The sequence below is a fragment of the Drosophila montana genome, unplaced genomic scaffold (genome assembly GCF_035044405.1).
Source record: "Drosophila montana isolate Dmon_TW-CO22-7 unplaced genomic scaffold, ASM3504440v1 contig_3240_1, whole genome shotgun sequence".
In the NCBI taxonomy this organism is placed as follows: domain Eukaryota; kingdom Metazoa; phylum Arthropoda; class Insecta; order Diptera; family Drosophilidae; genus Drosophila; species Drosophila montana.
The window spans coordinates 1,311-19,624 of record NW_026998122.1 but is presented as its reverse complement, the minus strand read 5'-3'; the positions used below and the strand labels follow the sequence as shown (position 1 = coordinate 19,624).

The window sequence follows — 18,314 nt, the reverse complement described above, 5'->3', positions numbered from 1 at the left end:
CAACCTGGCGCTGAATGTTAACATAAAAGCTCAACGCTGCGCACACAACTTAAACTTTATTTAAAAGCCAGCTGTTGTTGTTGTGGCCGTTGCTGTTTGTTTCTGGCTTTGTTGTTGCTGTGGTTAGACTACCAACCAAATGAATTTTGAATGAGCCTCGCGTCGACTGAGATTCCGCAGCAAAACAAACACACACACATACACAGAAACACACACACACACAATCGGAATCGGAATCGACTGTGGGCCCTCTGCAGCTGTGGCTGTGCTTGGGCTCTGCTGGCTGACTGGCTAATCGGTTAGTCTGTTTTTTATTCTTGGCCCGGCATGGTGCGTTGACGTTTCTACCGCGGTTTGCCGGTTTCGTTAAGCGAGAAAGTCAACAGCAACAAAATCAACGCATCAAAAAGTTCGCTGCATTCCCCAAACCCCTTTCCCCCCCTCGCGCGCTCGAACCGTACAATTATTGTCGTTGTTGTCGCAATCATATAGCCGTTTTTAGCCGTCGCTGTCGCCGTCAGCGTCGACGCCAGCGTCTGCGTCAGCTTTGTCGCTGTCAGTTTTGATTGTTGTGTGGTGTGTTTATTTGTTTTGGTGTGTGTGTGTGTGTGTGTGTCTGCGCGCGTATAAAAGCCCAAAACTGAGCATCAGCGACAGATATTTTATATCGAAACGATCGCATTTATTTATTTATTTAATTCTCGCGCTGCGCCAACGACGCCGACGCCGCCGCCGCTGCCAGCGTAGCCAACGCTGTCGACGCTGTGACGTCACGCGCACAACATAAAGATTTGAGCCGAAAAGAATTACCACACCTCAGGCAAAATGATTACAGTCAAAACTCTACTGACGAACAGAACGAACAACTTTTAACAGTCAACTAAATTGCAAAGGCTCTCAATAAAATGAATTGGAATAAAGTTTATATTGTAGAAAATCCGGTTTTTTAAACTGTATAAAAATGATTTATTTACTTGATGAGCAACTTTTCTAAAGAAAAAAAGCTACAACTACAACTTAAGCTGTACAACAAAATGGCAGGATATTTAAAAACAATCGAGAATTTAATTATAAAATATCTTATCTTATTTAAAATCAAAAAATAATAAGAAAGAATGTTTGTTCGTTATGACAGCCCACTTTAAAATATGAAATCTAGCTGCGTATATCTCAAAAGACAGGTTTGATAAGAAAATGGTGAGAATTAGTGAGCTGCATACTTTGTCTTTAGCTAGGTTATGTTTTCTATATATTATAATTAACGGTGATTAACGGATTTGAAGCTTGCTGCGAAATGTAACTGCACAAAAAGCTCAGCTCTAGCTTATGCTTGCCTTTTGAGCAGTTATATTTCTAACTGATGCTTTTATTCAAGCAGCAGTGTCAATTCGCCTTAAAGAGCTTTCACTGTAGCAGCTCTTTGCAAACGCAGCGTATTTAATTGAGGAATTAGCGTAAGATCGAGCAAAATGTGGGCGGCGCTCGTGTGGCTCACCATCATTGCCACAACAACAACAACAACAGCTGCAACAACAGCTGCAACAGCAACAACAACCCCCTCTGAAGGGGGGTTTCCCTGCGCCTATGCAGACACGGTTAACATAACGGACGGGCTGCGGCTGAAGGATGGCTCGTACTCGTACGCGGGCGTCCTGGTGCCGCCGGAGCTGATAACCGAATATAGCTTCAAGGTCATAGACGGCGTGGAGTATCGGGCGCCGAAGCATCTGAGGGGCTGCGTTTGCCAGCTGAAGCCGTGCATCACGTTCTGCTGTCCGCCGGATTTGGTGTTCAATGCGCAGAGCTGGAACTGCACCAAGCCGGCGCAGGCGCGACAGATTAGCCACGTGGAGCTGAGCTACAGCAACCGGAGCGTGGCCCAGGTGAAGATCCTCGAGCACTTTGTGGTGCGCACCGAGCTGGGCTGCCACAACAAGTTCGTGGACACCAAGCACGACACCTTCTGGCGGTGGGATCTGCAGGCGAACGGCAGCCTGGTGCGCGACGGACGCCTCTGGAGCACCGACGAGTACTGCTTCACGCCGCTGGAGCACAACAAGGCCTGGGAGCTGACCCCGCTCAACTGCGAGCGCTTCCAGCGCGGCTATCGCGTCTGGATCTATGCCATATGTGAGTGCAGTCCGGCAGTATCTCTTTAATCCCAGCTAATCTTCGTCTCTTGCAGGCAGCATCATTGCCATACTCATCAACATATTCATACTCTCACTCCTGAGCTCCATCAACGAGGCCCGGCGCAGTCATTATGGCCAGCTGATCATCTACTATCTGCTCTCGGCCATAGTTGGCTACTCGCTCCTGGTCTACCTGACCCTGAAGAATCCCATGAGTCTATCCCACGAGGCCTGTCGCAACATAGGTAAGTCAGCAACTGATCTCAACTCTTGTTTTGGGATTCATTTTGTTCCTTTTCCCGCAGGTTTCTTAACCTACTTTTGCATCATGTTGTCCTTCGTCTATTTGGCCATGTTGAGTCTGGACTTTCTGCTGAAGTTCCGCCTGAAACCCGTCAAGACCTGGCTGCGCACCCTGTGCTTCTTTATAGCCCTCGTCTGTGTCATCGCGCTGCGTTTTCTGGTCTCCTTCGCGCAGGACTCCGATCTGCCCAAGCACCTGAAGCCCGGCATTGGCGAGGACTACTGCTGGTTCGATGGTGCGTACAAGTTTCCGGAAAATCTTACTTTATAGAAAGCATATATCATATTTGTACTCCTTGCAAGTTTTTGTCAGGCTTAGCGGAAGAATTCCTCGAAGAATCCTCGAGAAATCCTGTATGCTTTATCCTTTATTTTATTATAGGACACCTAGTCCTTCTATCCGTCTGCCTTTACGCTGGCTTTACTCACAAATCTTAAGCATACTTCAATTCGCTCCTATATATCTTCTTTTCTTTAACCATTATTGCATTAGATAAAAGAGAAAACCTTAATTTAGTTGACCTTAACCTTAGTTGACCTTACGACAAGCCTGTTTTTCCCCCAGGCTTTATAATTATTTTGTATTCCTATATAATATATCAAAATTCAATCAATAGCAGACTACTCTATTATTAAGCTGGCATGAGAAAATATTGGTCAAAAATGAAATACCTTTGTTGGTGTTTATAGAAATGTTAAAGAAACTTTTGATAATTTTAATATACTTTCTACTCAACATATGGACAATATTTAATCAAAACTTGGGCTTCTGTATAATATAGAGCCAATTGTAACAATCGATAGAAAAGTGAATTTATCATAAAAGAATATTATATGTTCCTCTTATCTTGGATATAGTTCCTATATATATCATATAGTTCCTATAAAAATACCTATTAGTTTTCCAAGATATCGTCCTAAAGCTCACCAACTACTAGATTTCTCAAGACCCTATAATTTTAACCTATTAATGTTTAAATAATATTCTGTTAAACGATTGGATTGGATTCCATATAAAATGAGAGAGCATGTATAATTAATATAAAAACTTTACATCACTTAGGTTCCATAGGATCCATGAGATATTGACCCAGATCCGAGTATTATATTCCACAATTAACAAAATCTTCCCAGCTAATGAAATTCTTTGGCGTATATTTGAACTTTGTTTTCTCCAACTAATTGTCTTTGACTTCTCTTTCAGTGCGTCTGTGGGGCATCCTGATCTACTATTATGTGCCGATTGTCCTGCTGCTGATCTTCAGCATCGGCTGCTGCCTGAAGGCTTACTTTGCCATCTTTGAGCTGCCGGCGGATACGCAATATGTCCTCGGCACTGAGCTGCGGATCATGAAAACTCAGTAGGTAGCCCCCCTTTTCAGTAAGCCCAACTCCATGCCCAACTAATTTGGATGCTTTTGCTCCATCCGCCAGCTTCTACGCCTTCTCCGCGTACTTGGTGGGCGTGTTCTCCGTTTGGGTGCGCGAAATGATCGTCTATATACTGGCCCGGGTGCGGGAGCACTTCTTCATCATCGATTTCTGGAGCGGCATTTGCATCCTGGTGCTGGCCGTGGCCGGGTTCTTTCTGCTGCTGGGCAAGAATATGCACGTGAAGACCTGGTGGTCCATCAATGTGTACGTAGAAAGTGAAAGTTCTCTAGGATTGATCTGATTGATAAGCTCCACTTTAATTCACAGCGAATCGAGTCAGACGGATCTGAGCATCATAAACGCACGTGTTTACAAATTCGACGAGAAGGGTGATCTTAAGAATCCAGGTGAGTAGCTGCCCGCCAGGTGTGCCTCTCTCTCTCTATATATATATATATATATTGTTTATTATTCTTCCATGTCTATATCTGCAGATTCACCTTATAGACCGACGGTGACATCACTTTAACTGCCGCCACTTTCTCATATCTGGACGCTGGTGTATTCACGGCTTGTATTCATGATTCATGATTCATGATTCATGATTCATCAGGGTATTTGCTCAGCTTGGTTATGAGTCATTTTCAATGATAGCAAATAATATACGCATTAAGCATTATTAAGACTTGTTATACTTACTTACAATTAACGATTAAACATCGGTTTTTATTCTCGAAATGTTCGAAACTGTGCTTTAGTTTTTGTTTTTAAACTAAACTCAAACTTTATTCACGATATTTTGTAAATATTTTATTATATTCATTTTATTATTATCATTATCATTATTATTATCATTATCATTATTATTATTATTATTATGATTAGTATTATTATTGTTATTATTATTATTATTATAATCATTATTATTATTATTATTATTATTATTATTATTATTATTATTATTATTATTATTATTATTATTATCATTATTATTATTATTATTATTATTATTATTATCCTTATTATTATTATTATTTTTGTTCTATAATTAATATTCTATATTATATACAGGTCTAGGATTCGAACTCGGATCCTTATAGATGTGAACTGTAAGTCTCACTTCCAAATAATACTCCCTACATCTATACAGTTTGAACCAGCAACCTCTTTTTCCCTTGCCTGAAGAATTCGTCTGACTCATCTGCATATTATTAATTTAGTTTATTATTATAATTAGTATATAATACTGCTACGAACTATAAGTCTTCATCTTAGCCGGTTTGAACCAGCAACTTTCCTTATACGCTGCCTGTGTAACTGGATCCCTTTCAATACTCCTCTGCACATTATTTTTATATTTATTATAATAATTTTGTTATATTGTAGCTATAAGCTGTAAGCTTTTCTTTCGAACAGCACTCGCAACGTCCTTGACCTTTGGCCTTGGTCAGTTTGAACCAGTAACTGCCTGAATAACTGAATCACATAGAAAACCCATTAAACACACAACCTCGTCTAGCTTATAAATACTTTAATACCATTTAGTAAGCCATCAAATATCCCATCAGTGAACTCGAAATCAATTCGTATCAATGTCAAATGTGAACATTGAACAGACACATATTAAATATGTGCAGAAATCAGTAGGTCAAACTTGGCCTTTGACTGTTTTTATAATTAACTAACCTTTTTTACTCAGACCCTTTATTAGTTCTGGTAATTTTCTTGCCCAGCCAACATTTAGCATACTAAACCGTAATAAACTGCGGAAGGATTCGCTAGCCCATGAATTATTTGTTTGAACACATTTTCCCGCTGCAAACAGGTGACCAGCCCCCACGCATAACACGGCAGCGAAACAATAATGTAGGAAACACCCCCCATCAAAGTCTATTTGAGGGGGGGAGGGGGCTCAGTGGGGCTCGGATCGGATGGCTGACCAAGTCAAGTGGCACGCGGCAAATGTTCTGTTAATGACGCAATTGAGTGCTGTCCGTCCCGGTCTGTCTCCGTCCGGTTGACGAGCTCACGGCGACGCGGTCTATTATATAGATATAGAGTCTATATCTCATTATGGTACGCCGGCATGTTTATATAGTAGCCGAAGGGGAGAACTCAACGAATTGCGAATACGCTGCGCACAAATGGCAAACAAAGTTTTGAATAGAGGTAAAAGTTAAGGAATTATGGGAAGGGAAAGCTTAGCATAATTGGGAATGACAGTTTTGATTATATTTGAAAGATAACTAACTATGGAAAATAAGGATAGGAAGGATTTAGAAGGAAGATAAAGAAGTACATGAATGTCGTGTTGTGATAGTTCTCCATTCTTCAAATAGTATTATACTATAATAAGTATTAATATATAATTGAGAACTGCTGCGTTGTTTAGCAAAAGCTAAGAAATGATAAGAGCTTCAATAATTATCTTCAATATGTTTACTATTATTATAGATATAAATGATATACTCTATAGAGTTACGAACTTGCAGCTTTATTTTGGCATATATGGCCTTTGGGTTAGAACCAGCGTCCTCACTTTTGAATTTATCTTAAATATGATTTAGTTCAGCTTTCGGCTCTGCCTTTTTTTGAGCAACTGATTCGTTTTGGGCGTCGTTTCAGGGCAACAAAAATTGGCAACCGATTCTAGTTCAAAATAATTATTTAAATTCAGTAGAAGACGATTCTATCAGAGAGCTTTATCGCTGAAAAACGACTTCTTTACTGATTTAATCCTTGGTTCTAGATAAAAGAATAATGGGAAATACCGGATACAAACTGGTTCGAGCTCAATGTAATTATTTCAAATTAGCAGAAGCTGAATCTATTAGAGAGCATTACGACTTCCTAGAGAGGCGTTACGACTTTTATAGAAAATTTACATTTTTGATAACATTCTTCGTTCAAATGAGGCTTCATTTCAAGCTTAAACAAAAATTGAAGTTCCGAACGCGAACCAGTTCCAGTTCAATTGAATTACTCTTAGAAAAAGAAGAAGTTAGCTTTCAGGCGTGTTGAAAAACGAATCTTTTCGTGATCTTTATCTATAAAGTGGACCTCTTTAGATTCGTAACCTGTTGTAGAGTAGTCGCCAGTTCGAATTGCGGCGCCTACAGTGTTTTTTTTTTCGCAGTTTCAGCTGCTTTTTGGTTGTTGTAAACAAATCGCTGCCATAAAGTAACAACAACAACAAGAACAAGAACAAGACTAACCACAGGAAGAAGCACAGTTCCAACAACAACAACAACAACCAAATTTTTGTAGGTGTGTGCAAGCCTAAAAGTTTCATTTCGTTTCGATTCCATGCGACTCGCCTTTTGGGGAAGCAGCCAGCGCAGTTTGAGTTGAACCTGTGCCAGGTGCGGATGAACCATTTCCGGCGGACAGTTCCAATTGATCTCGCATCGAATCGAATCTACGTCATTGTCGGTGCATTGGGTTTATTTCGGTTTTTTGTGTTTTGATTTCTATTTTGGAAACGCTTTTGATTATTTGGCAATTGCCGTGAGATAAACACACAACACACACACACACACACATCGAGTTGGACATAGGAAAATAAACAGTGAATGGACTGGATCGGATCTGAGGTGTGAGCATGTCTTTGGCCATGTCCACGGCGCAGTACTGGCTAATTGGCTGGCTGCTGCTGCTGGTTGGGCGCACGTTCGGCTATCCGGAGGAGGCGCGTCATCCGTGCGCCTTCATCGACACGGCGAACATAACGGGCGGCTACAACATGGGCAGCACCCTGAACGGCTCCTACGTGCACAACTGGACGGTCATACCCAAGGAGCTGGTGACCGCCTACGACTTCGTCATCGAGAACGGGATACGTGTGCCGGCGGCGCGGCATCTGCGCGCCTGCGTCTGCAAGCTGCGAGCCTGCGTGCGCTTCTGCTGCCCCGCCGGACAGCTGTACGAGCTGCAGCGCCGCCGCTGCGTGACTCCGACCGGGGACATGCCGCAGCCACCCGGGCACAGTCACATGACCGTGGAGCTGCACAACGGCTCCCAGCTGAGCCTCGAGCTGGGCGCCCGGTTCAGCGTGCACGTGGAGACGCCCTGCGATCATATGCGCGCCCTCACCAAGGATTCCGTCTACCGCAACTGGACGCTGCACGAGGTGCGACTCCTCCCTATGATGAACTTACTTTAAGTCTTAATTCTTCCCTCCCCTCCCGCCCACACAGAACGGTTCGATTACCCATCGGGAGCATCTGTTCACCAAGCATTACTGCTTCACCCCCCTCCTCATGGGGAACAGCAGCTGGAACTGGCAGCCCCTCGCCTGTGCCCCGGAGAAACTACACTTTGCGCTCGGCGTGCGTGAGTGGACCTATGCAATATGTAGGTTCTATCAAATCATATATCTAACATTTAATTGACCCCCCTCCCTCCCGCCCGACATAATCATAAACACAAATACTAAAGGCGAGTGGCTGGGGGAAAAAAAAAACAGAAAAAAACCGAGTGCCAATAAAAATAATTGTTGGCTTTTCATGAATCGATCCAATATATAATCCCGATCATTAGCCGCATTATTTATAATTGCCAAGAAGACTTCAAGGGAATTACGAATCAGCCGCGTTTCCACTCAAGAGAGGGGAATTATTTACATAAATAAAACGGTTTGTCCTGATTGATTAACAGACTGATTGACTGACTGATTGACTGATTGATTGACTGACTGATTGACTGACTGACTGACGCACAGAACAAACCATTTTTTTTTATGAGTGTAATTGCATTCCAATTAAACTTTCTTAAATCTTTTAACTGAAATACGATCTTGGAGAGATACGACTTTTTGGACTTAAATATCTGTAGAACAGAAAGGTATAAAAAATAATGAAGTTCCTTTTTATTTATGTCAGATTTGGCTAGATTGCCCCTAGTCGGGCAATTTCCACTAGGATCTCTTACTTGTATTTCTGGATTTTAAGTCGGATCTTTATTGTCATAAATATTTTACCATTATAATATATATCTCTCCCTCTCCTCTCCCTCTCTCTCTCTCTCTCTCTCTATCCTTCTCTCTCTATCTAACTTTCTCTATCTTCCCTTTCTCTACCTTCCTCTATCTCTCTCATTTCTCCCTTTCTCGCCCTCTCTCTCTGTCTCTCTCTCTCTCTGTCTTCCTTTCCCTCCTACTCTCCCTTCATCTGTCTCCCACTATCGCCATCTGTTTCTCATTGCAGGCCTGCTGATCTGCATTATATCGATGTTCATCGTGCTGATCGTGCACCTGATGTGCTCAGGTATGCGCAATAGCTTCTACGGCGTGGCGATCAAGGCCTACACGACGTGTGTTATCTTTGGCTACGCTCTGCTGGCACACCTGACCCTGCACGATCCCGCAAATCTGTCGCCGGCTGCGTGCCGCGTTATACGTAAGTGAGATCGTGGAAGAATAAGAAGAATCTGATTGATCGATTGATTGATTGATTGATTGATTTTTTAGCTAGCTTGGCGCTGCTCTTTCTGGTGCTGTCCTTCTACATCCTGAGCTTTATATCGTTTAAGCTTTACGTGAGCTTTCATGGGGTGGTCTTCACGAAGCTCATGTTCTGGCTGATCTTCGGACCGATCGTGCTCATCGCCGTGGGCTGGTCCGTCTTTGTGGGCTTTAGCTATTACGGCGCCAAGCTTGTCTTTGGTGGCGACACCTGTTGGTTCGATCGTGAGTTGTTCGAACAGCTCAGCTGCAGATCGTGAGGACTAATCGTGCCATCTTTTTCTAGCGCGCAACTGGAGCATTATGATCTATTTCTTTGCGCCCATTTTCGTAGCCTGCGCGATCAGCGGCTTCTTCTATTTGCTCACACTGATCCGCATCTGCGACGACCCGGATTTGGATGGAGAGAAGAGCTTTGAGTCCTTGGAGAAGAATCGCTTGAAGTCCTTCTGGAAGTTCTTCACCTACTCGGCGCTCACCTATTTCGTTTGCGTGTGCTCATTTGCTGTCAATTATTATCGCGAGGAGCGTTCGCATTTGAACTACGCCGTTTGCTTCTGCACGGCTTTTCACGGATTTGCGGCGCTTTATGCGCTCATCGGAAAGAACCAACAGATACAGCACTTTCTGCGACGTATCGATGAAAACAAGTGAGTTGTAACAATTCCCATTTTTATCAGATTTATATATTCTATATTTTCTATATATCTCAATTCCTTACAGCGACGAGGACACCTGTGAGAACTCTGTGCCCATGTCCATATACTGAATGTCAGCTTCAAATTGCCGACGCAGTTTGGCAGCCACTGCACAGTTGAGGGGCGCTTTAGTCGCGACACAAACCGCCCGACTGAAGTAGCGTAGCTTTCGCCGCAGCCGTGACACGCACCAAAAGCAGCTTTCGTTTTGTTGTTGTTTAGTTAGAAACTCTTTTCAAATGCCCAACGGGAAATATTAAAAAAATGTTGAAAATTGTTTTGATCAAATAAATAATGCTTGTAAAAATGGTTAATTTTTTGTATTTATTAATAAAAAAATAAATTTAAGGTCTTATTTTTAAGTGTTAAACTAAGTTGTTGATCTTATTCAGATATCCTTTTGCTATCCTTGCTGTTCAGATACTTCAAAAGGCGCTTGAAGAAGAAAATTTAAAATTTTGCTTAAAAAGCATATTTAACTTAAAGCTTAGTATATAAATATATTGCATACACGCAGTTAACACTAACGTGAAATAGAAAAGTGTAGAAAGGAAAACAAGAATTTAAAAACAAGACTTTAAACCGTTTGTTTTGAGAGTTAAGTATATTATATTGTAAAAGTTTACTTAAACATAAATATAATAATTTTGTATATATTATAATAATTTTGCATAAGCGAGAAAGCTCTCAAAAATCGCAGACTGAGCTTTAAGCGAAAAGCTCAGCTAGTTGTAAGATATCTGAAAAGCTTTAAGTGCACATAACTTAAAGCACATTTTTGAAAGTGTGCCTTGATATTAACAAATAAGATATTAGATATGTTATCTAAAGAAATAGGTTGCATAATTTAAAATGTAAACATTTGTAAAATAAATAACATTTAATATCAATTTAGATGCCGGCGCTTTTTATAGCTAAACATGCAACAGATTTCAACAGGATGCCAGAATCAGTGCAGTTGAATTAACCGAGCTTAAAGTGTTTTTCGAGCCAGGACCGATAGCCTCGCCCCGGCCCGGCCCCGCCCCCTTGCACACGTAAACAAACACGAAGACAAATACAAATTTTGTAGCCAGGCTCATTCGCAACGAGAGTTTAGCATCCCGAGCAAACCCCGAAAAGTATACACAATACATAACGTAATTTACACAACAAAAGCAAACTGCCGCTGGCCAGAGCAACTAGCTCGAGAGCTCCACAAAGCCCCCAACTGGAGCGGATCCCCCCTCTCCCCGCCCAGCAACGAGCAGCTGAAGTTGCCACTAAAGTTGCACGTGGAGGAGGGGAACAGGGGACAACGGGAGTTGCTGCGTGGACCGTGGCCGAGAGTTTACAGCTGCCCCACAGCTAGCTATGCAGCCAGCCCCTCCCCCCGTCCCCTGCCTACGCTAAGTCCCCTTAGCTAGCAAGCCCAGCATATAATAAGTGCACGCCGATTTTGTTTGACATCAGAGGTCAATGCCCGCCTGCCAGAGCGAGAGAGTCAGAGAGAGAGTGAGCGAGGGAGCGAGGGAAAGGGAGCCTGCATTCAGTTGCAGCAGCAGCAGCGACGTCGACAGCGACAGCGGCAGCATCCAATCAGCCGCCCACTGACGCTCTGTTTGGCTGTCAAGCGCAAGGAATCAAGTGGAAAGTGAAACGAGAGCGCAACAACAGAATCCCCCCGCCGCCTCCGGCTACCCGCTGCCATCCCTTTGGCCCTATGGCCACGTGGCTGCGCTTTGGTGCTCTTTTGATGTGGCCTCGCCCTCGGCCGCAACCCAACCTCAGCCCCATTCCATTTCGTTTCATCTCCGAGAGGACTTCGGCTCCGATGCTTTTCGGCTGGGCATACAGCAGCAGCGGCGCTCGTGCTGACAGCTGCGCGCTGTGTATACACACACACACAGACACACACGCGCGCGCACGCTGCACACTTGGATCGATAAAACGTAGTAAAAATTCGTAGTATTGGAAGCTGGAAAAGGCGGCAGCATTTGCGGCGCATCTGCATCCCGACAGACCGAAAAGGCAGCGGCATTTTGTTCGTGGCCTGACGTGCGCACTGGAAATTCATGCGAGGTAGGACATGTTTGGCGCGCTTTCACAGTGCATGTGTGTGTGTACGTGTGTGTGTGTGTGTGTGTAGCTTGTGGAGTTGGCGGCCCCGCAAAATGCTGTTTTACAGTTTGAAAGGCAGGCACAGGAGCAGCCGCAGCAGCAGGAGCAGCTCACAGTAACTGCATATCTCTGTGTGTGTGTGTGTGTTTGTGTGTGTCTATGTTTGTGTATGTGTGTGTGTGTGCTGCTGCTTCTAATATTGCCAGCGGTTGGCACAGTACAAGCAAAGACCGCGCCCCGTTTATCAGTTGTTGGAGCACCTGCAGCTGCAGCTCCGCCCGCTGCAGCCTGCGCTCGATGCCATCAGGACATGAAAATTAATTACTAAATGACTTTATGCTTTTTAATGGCTTGCCTCGCAGTTAAAGGATATTAGACAAGCCATTAAGTTGGCCCAGCTAGCCCAGCTCAATGCTAACTGCTCTGCCACGCCCCATTCAACGCCTCGAGTGCCGTTTTGCTGGCTTTGATTGGAAAATTTTTAGCTTGGCTCCTCTCTGCTTTTTTCATTTCGGTCGGTTTGTCAACCGAACATTGACTAGGGAATAGGAGAGGGGCAGCCAGAACCACAGAAGAACTTCAAATTAGAGTGCGGTTCAGTTATAGTTAGTTTTATGGTGATATATTAACATTGGCTTTTATTGTGTAAACGGTGTGCACTTTGATTTCGGTTTGAAAATCTGTTAAGTTCTCAAGGGAATATGCTATCAAGTGTTTACTCTCCACTAGAAGCTTCCTTTTACTTTATCTTGCTTTTGTGCAGCATTCGTAAACGTTCTGCTACGCTAGGTCTCGAGAGCATTAATATTTTCTAGTTTGTATTTTGTGCTGCATTCGTAAACGTTCTGCTTTGCCAGCAAGACACAATCTTGTGAAAGCCTTTCTATTTTCTATTCTTTTTTGTGAAACATTCGTAAACGTGTTTTCCGTTACATTTCTCTTGCGAAAGCCTTTATATTTTATTTTTTCTTGTTTTGTGCTACTTTCGTAAATGTTTTTTATTACCTTACCAAAAGATGCTCCTGCGAGAGCCTTTATTATTTCTGTTTCCTGTCTGCTCTGCTAACAGAAGATACTCTCGTGAGAGCCTTTGTATTTTACTTTCTTTGTTTTGTGCTGCATTCGTAAACGTTTTATACGCTGTTTCATAGCCTGTGTCGAAAGCACAAGCTTTGCTAGCGTAGCGTTTGCTCTGAAAGGAATGATCCCGTTCACATGCCACCGTATCTTCTCTCTCTTCCTCTCTCTTTGCTATCGCATACGTAAGCGTTTTTCAGAGTGTTGTGCTATATAATCGTAATTAGCTGATATTTTACTTGTAAGTGATTGTTATGTGTCACAAAATGTTGCATATGCCACCCTTTGGGAAACAGAACTAGCCGCGTTAATGTAGTCACAGTTCCGCTCGATTTCACATCGTGGGAAGCAGCAGTCCGTGGGTCAAGTCCGTCCGTCAGTCGGTTGTCCCCATTTCCGGTCACATCCATGCCTAATGACTTGTTTAGCACCGTCCGTTGAAGTTTCTAGTGGCTGGGTGATTGAAATGCCGGGCACGCAGCACAAATCAAATGCCATAAATAACTTATAATTAAGCATTTCGAAAAATTTACAACTCAAATAATTTATGTTCCCCAAATGTTCAACGAGCAATTGACCAGAATTCTCTATAACTAAAATATGCGCTGCGACTCTTTATTATTTATGAATTGAGACAACAAAAGCAAACCAAGCGCAGGTTCGAGTTGTCCGTACGTGGGGGACGTGGGCTCAAAGCACACCGGAGAAAATTAAACAACAAATAAGTCAAGATGCGTGTGTGTGTGCGCGTGTTTAATAATAAGTGAAAAAAACAAAGAGCCACAGTGAAGTGACAAGTGGCCCAAGGGGAAACGTGGGGCAATCATAAATTCATTCATGAAAACGCAGCTCGTCTTTTTTTTGTTTTTTTGAATTATTTGTCTTTGTAGCTGATTGAAAACGGGCAACAGTTGACTTAGCCCCCCTCCACACTCCAACAAAAAAAAAAGCGATAGCTCCCCCCGATCCTCTGCTACTCACGCTTTCTAACAGCTTGTATAAAGCCTTCTGATACCCTCTAAAAACGTGCCACTTGTTAGAGTATTAGTGAGCTTTTATGCCAAAAGCTCTCTGTGCTCTAAATAGTGCCGTTGTGCTTTAAGCTTTTGGCTTGCCAGCGTCTGTGTGACGTGTGTGTGAGAGCACACACTCGCACATTGTCTAGGAGCACATATTCTTTAATGCTTTCATTTATTTATTAAACTTTAAAATTTATGGGAATGCTTGGGAAATTATATATAAAAAATATATTAAATAAATATAAATAATAAATACTGTAATTGAAGCTTTAAAACATTTTCAATTATATTTTTTTATTCGATAAATAAGCTTAAGATCTTGGCTCACTAGTAGTATGCCCATTAACATACAAAAATTGTCTATGTTTTACAGGGTATTCAAGCTGTTTTCACCTTTACACTTGTCGCTCTTTCGTGTTTTTTCTCTATTTTTTTCTATTTCAAGTGGTTTCGTCTTTGGCTTCGGCTTGTGGTCGGGTTTGTTTTTGTTTTGATGGGGGGGCTTAGGTTTTGGGCACACACGTGTGCTCCCATTTCTCACCTTCAATGACACCTTACTGTAATAATCATGAAAATTATATATGACTTTGGTTTTCTTTGCGCACAATTTCTTTTCATAAGACATAGATATATATATTTTATTTATTTATTTCTTTTTTAAGTTGCTTATTATTTGTTGTGCTTGCGTGCACGTTTGTCTTCTCATCTGCTGTTGTTGTTTATTTTCAGTTATTTTTTCTCTGTGCAAGTTTTGTCTCGTAGCTTGCTGAAATGTTGCGCTTGTTCAATTCGCGCTACAGAGCTGAGGCGGCTTTCTAACATTCCCACCAGATGGTGGCATATGATCCCAGGAAGACCATCGATTTTTAATTTGTTCGAATGCCAATTGATAGTAGGGATCCGTACGAATTCAAAAAGGTATAACATTTCCAAATCAGACAATATTTACCCGAGATATTCAATAAAAATCACAAAAAAAGTTTTGATTTTCGATGTAACCCCTTACCATTTGGTCGATTTGGGTCAAAATTTAGATATTCATTCTTATAATGTCAATCGATAGTACTGAATCTTACGAGTCCACAATGGTATAAAATTCCAAAATTGGACATTATTTGGCCGAGATATATTCATCAAAAAAGGTTGACTTACAAATGAATCATTGTTTGGTCAACAACTTTTTTTTACCCATCGATTTTTAATTTGTTTGGGAGCAAAATTTTCCTTTTTTGGTTAATCCATTTCTTAAGAAAGCAGCTATTAAAAAGGCTATATAAAATATACATAATACCCTTTCAGACTTCCCCGGGTCAGCAGCTCCTAACTAAAACATGTTCATATTGAATACTGAGGTCAAAATAACAGAGTGTTAAAATGTGAGTGACTTAAGCGGACGAAAAAAACGGGCGCACAGAAAATAAGCAAGCGATCTAAATTCGAGTGAGAACGATGCGCCACTTCTGTTTAGCATACACACCCACACAAACACGTGCAGGCGCAGAGATGAGATAAGCCGTCAGCTGTTCGTGTGTGTGTGCGCTGTCATCTTTTTCTGCTAACGCTCACGCGCTCACGATTCTTCTTGGTGCTGATCGCTGATTGGTCCAATCAATAACAGCTGGCACTGATGTTCTCATCTGGTCGATCGAGTGCTCTTCTTTCTGAGCGCCGTTTTTATGGACCTGCGCAACTTTATTCTTCGTCAGTGTGGCCCTATTAGGCAATAGGGCATGTTATACTGCTGCGATCGATGGACTATTAAGCCTGTTATTATATTGTTGTACCGTTTTGTGGATGTGATGGATAAGCAGATAAGGCACTAGCAAGCAGGTGCACATGCGTACTTGCATATTTTGCGATTCCCTCTGCATACATATGTATGTTTGGGTAAGTGTTTTCGCAATTGATATATACTTATGCTTGTGTATGATTGCTTATGCGTTAGCTACGCCGACTTGATTTTGTTTTAGTTAAACTGCAGCAGTCGAGTAAAGCTGATTTAAATAAAATTATAATTGAAAATTCTCAAGTAAATGCCATCCGTAAATCTAATGGTATACGTTTTCGGACTTATGCAGGTAGGAAGTACTAATAGTCAAACAAAAATCATATTCTTAAGTGTGACATAAATGGAATCAAAATTTGAAGAAGTCATTTCATTGTAATTTTCTTATTGCTTCGCAAAAACTTAGTGAGAGCGAGATGAATAAGAAGATAATGCAAATATACACATACATATGTATGTATGTACATATTTGGCGATTCTCTCCGCATACATATGTTTGGTTGTTTCGCAATTGATATTGATTGTGTATGATTCCTTGTGCATTATCTACCTTTGAACGGCGCTTACTCGAGTTGCTGTGCGCCGACTTTTGTCAACTTTGCGTCTGCGCAACATGATTTTGTTTAGTTAAACGGCAGCAATATTATAAGTGAAAATTCTCAAGTAAATGACATCCGGGTCGGAAGTATTAATTGCCATAAAATAAACTCGTAATCTAAAGTTTAACTAAAATGGAATTAAAATTTGAAATAGTCCATCGTTTTCATAGACTTTCACGAATGTTAAGGTGTTTTTTTATTGTAATTTTCTCCTTACTTCGCTAAAAGTTCTTGAGAGCGCGATAAATAAGAAGACTAAGAAGATAATACACAAGCAATCATATACACATACATACATACATATGCATGTACATACTTGACGATTCTCTCTGCATAACATATATTTGGGTGTGTGTTTTCGCAATTCATATCCACTTATGCTTGCTTGTGCGTTATCTGTGCTCCAACTTTGGCCAGCAGTCGAGTAGTGCTCTTTGCAAATATTATAATAAATTATCCGTATATCAATTGACATGTAAAAAATTCCGCTTCTGAGGTTTGACCAGATAGGGCAACATGGTTACATCAAAGTGGTTGCTAAATTCTTGTCGGTTCTGAAATCAAAATTTCTTAGAGCTCTGTCAATTTTGAAGACTTTCACGAACCCCAAAAGGTATTCCGAGCCCGGACTTAATTAAACCGATATTAAAAGCTTACAAAATACTAATTTATTCCTTTTTTTTGGAATTTTGCAGCTAATGGACAAGAAAACGTTCAATAACGTTGGTCCCTGAATGACCTTGGTTATTTAATGCCATGAACATGATATATCTCAAACAAAATCGTATTCAAATTTGGACCAAATGGCAATGGTTACATGAACGTAGTTGCCAATCTGGGTCGATTCGCAAATCAACATTTTGTAGAATTCTGTCGATTTTAAGGACTCAGGAATCCTTAAAGGTATATCTTTCCAATCTTTCCATCTAAAATGATGTATTTCAGGTTACAAAAACTAATATATTTTTTATTTTGTATTTTTCAGCTTAATATGCCAACGTTCATGAACAACGATTATATATGATTATGTCGTTTTCCGATCGGCGGAATTAAGTCTCTTTAAAATAACATAAACAATATTTCGTCGGCGGACCTGAGCGATATTATGACATAATTCATTTTATATTTTTCAGCCAACTCTGCCACGCCCGTGGACAATATTTAATCAGCAAATGATCGCTATTCATGGTACCTAGTTATATATATATTCCATATCATGGACATAGTCCTAGCCAACCTAAAGGACAAAGTTCTTGCAAAATGCGTAGAAACTGGGTCCAAAATGTGCATGCTTTTCCTTTACAGCCGCCCCAGCAAAATTCCGGCCCCCGGGATGGTTTCTAGTTGACTAATATATCCTAAGTTATACCATACCATTAATAAAGTCCTTGGGAACCTAAAAAATGTGCATTTAAATGGTCCAAAAACATGTATGCTTTTTCTTTCAGCAGCCCTTTTACATTAGCTGCACTTGCAGCTGTTGTTTAACAGCCGGCTTACAGCACTCTTTTTACATGAACTGCTACGTAACAGCACTCATTTTAATTGAGTTACATTCAAAGAACTCGTCGACCTTCTGCGCATTTCTGTTCGCCTGGTATTTTTCGGAAATTTTAGTTATAATTTGGGACCCAGCCGGCGACGGGGGCGCCCCTTTTGGGTATGCAATGCAATTTTTCGACAAATTGTTTGTCGACCTTCTGGGCATTTCTGTTCGCCTGGTATTTTTCGGAAATTTTAGTTATAATTTGGGACCCAGCCGGCG

The 18,314-nt window shown here is 41.5% G+C and overlaps 2 protein-coding genes and 1 long non-coding RNA gene across 5 annotated transcripts; all 3 read left to right on the top strand.

The window, feature by feature from the left end:
• Nucleotides 1–299: 299 nt before the first annotated feature.
• Nucleotides 300–4,547, top strand: mthl9 (methuselah-like 9). 2 transcript variants are annotated; one of them, XM_064690152.1, is made up of 8 exons: nt 300–409; nt 1,379–2,130; nt 2,186–2,377; nt 2,438–2,671; nt 3,640–3,796; nt 3,870–4,073; nt 4,137–4,216; nt 4,304–4,547. In XM_064690152.1, exons 2-8 carry the CDS (start codon nt 1,470–1,472, stop codon nt 4,336–4,338), a joined length of 1,563 nt encoding a protein of 520 aa, XP_064546222.1. In that variant the 5' UTR covers nt 300–409; nt 1,379–1,469; the 3' UTR covers nt 4,339–4,547. The 2 variants fall into 2 exon arrangements, with proteins under 2 accessions (XP_064546222.1, XP_064546223.1); XM_064690153.1 differs by lacking the exon at nt 300–409 and having other exon boundaries at nt 1,334–2,130.
• A 2,852-nt stretch (nt 4,548–7,399) lies between these two features.
• mthl8 (methuselah-like 8) lies at nt 7,400–10,277 on the top strand. The gene is made up of 6 exons (XM_064690179.1): nt 7,400–7,938; nt 8,006–8,162; nt 9,014–9,205; nt 9,277–9,495; nt 9,557–9,920; nt 9,994–10,277. The coding sequence occupies exons 1-6, from the start codon at nt 7,411–7,413 to the stop codon at nt 10,037–10,039; spliced, it is 1,506 nt and encodes a 501-aa protein (XP_064546249.1). The 5' UTR covers nt 7,400–7,410; the 3' UTR covers nt 10,040–10,277.
• Nucleotides 10,278–15,856: 5,579 nt separating this feature from the next.
• LOC135433891 (uncharacterized) lies at nt 15,857–17,951 on the top strand. Of its 2 annotated transcripts, none has more exons than XR_010437154.1 (4): nt 15,857–16,051; nt 17,046–17,162; nt 17,245–17,452; nt 17,535–17,951. It is a non-coding gene; the product is annotated as an uncharacterized LOC135433891 (long non-coding RNA). The 2 variants fall into 2 exon arrangements; XR_010437155.1 differs by lacking the exon at nt 15,857–16,051 and adding an exon at nt 16,143–16,242.
• The last annotated feature ends 363 nt before the right edge of the window (nt 17,952–18,314 follow it).

What these genes read in the sequence shown, in the direction of transcription:
- mthl8 (XM_064690179.1), top strand. Translation starts at nt 7,411, where the DNA reads ATGTCTTTGGCCATGTCCACGGCGCAGTACTGGCTAATTGGCTGGCTG. An exon ending in GCAACTGGACGCTGCACGAG is followed by an intron (nt 7,939 to 8,005) that starts GTGCGACTCCTC and finishes CCGCCCACACAG; the next exon opens with AACGGTTCGATTACCCATCG. An exon ending in CGACACCTGTTGGTTCGATC is followed by an intron (nt 9,496 to 9,556) that starts GTGAGTTGTTCG and finishes ATCTTTTTCTAG; the next exon opens with CGCGCAACTGGAGCATTATG.
- mthl9 (XM_064690152.1), top strand. Translation starts at nt 1,470, where the DNA reads ATGTGGGCGGCGCTCGTGTGGCTCACCATCATTGCCACAACAACAACA. An exon ending in CGAGGCCTGTCGCAACATAG is followed by an intron (nt 2,378 to 2,437) that starts GTAAGTCAGCAA and finishes CTTTTCCCGCAG; the next exon opens with GTTTCTTAACCTACTTTTGC. An exon ending in CTGCGGATCATGAAAACTCA is followed by an intron (nt 3,797 to 3,869) that starts GTAGGTAGCCCC and finishes TCCATCCGCCAG; the next exon opens with CTTCTACGCCTTCTCCGCGT.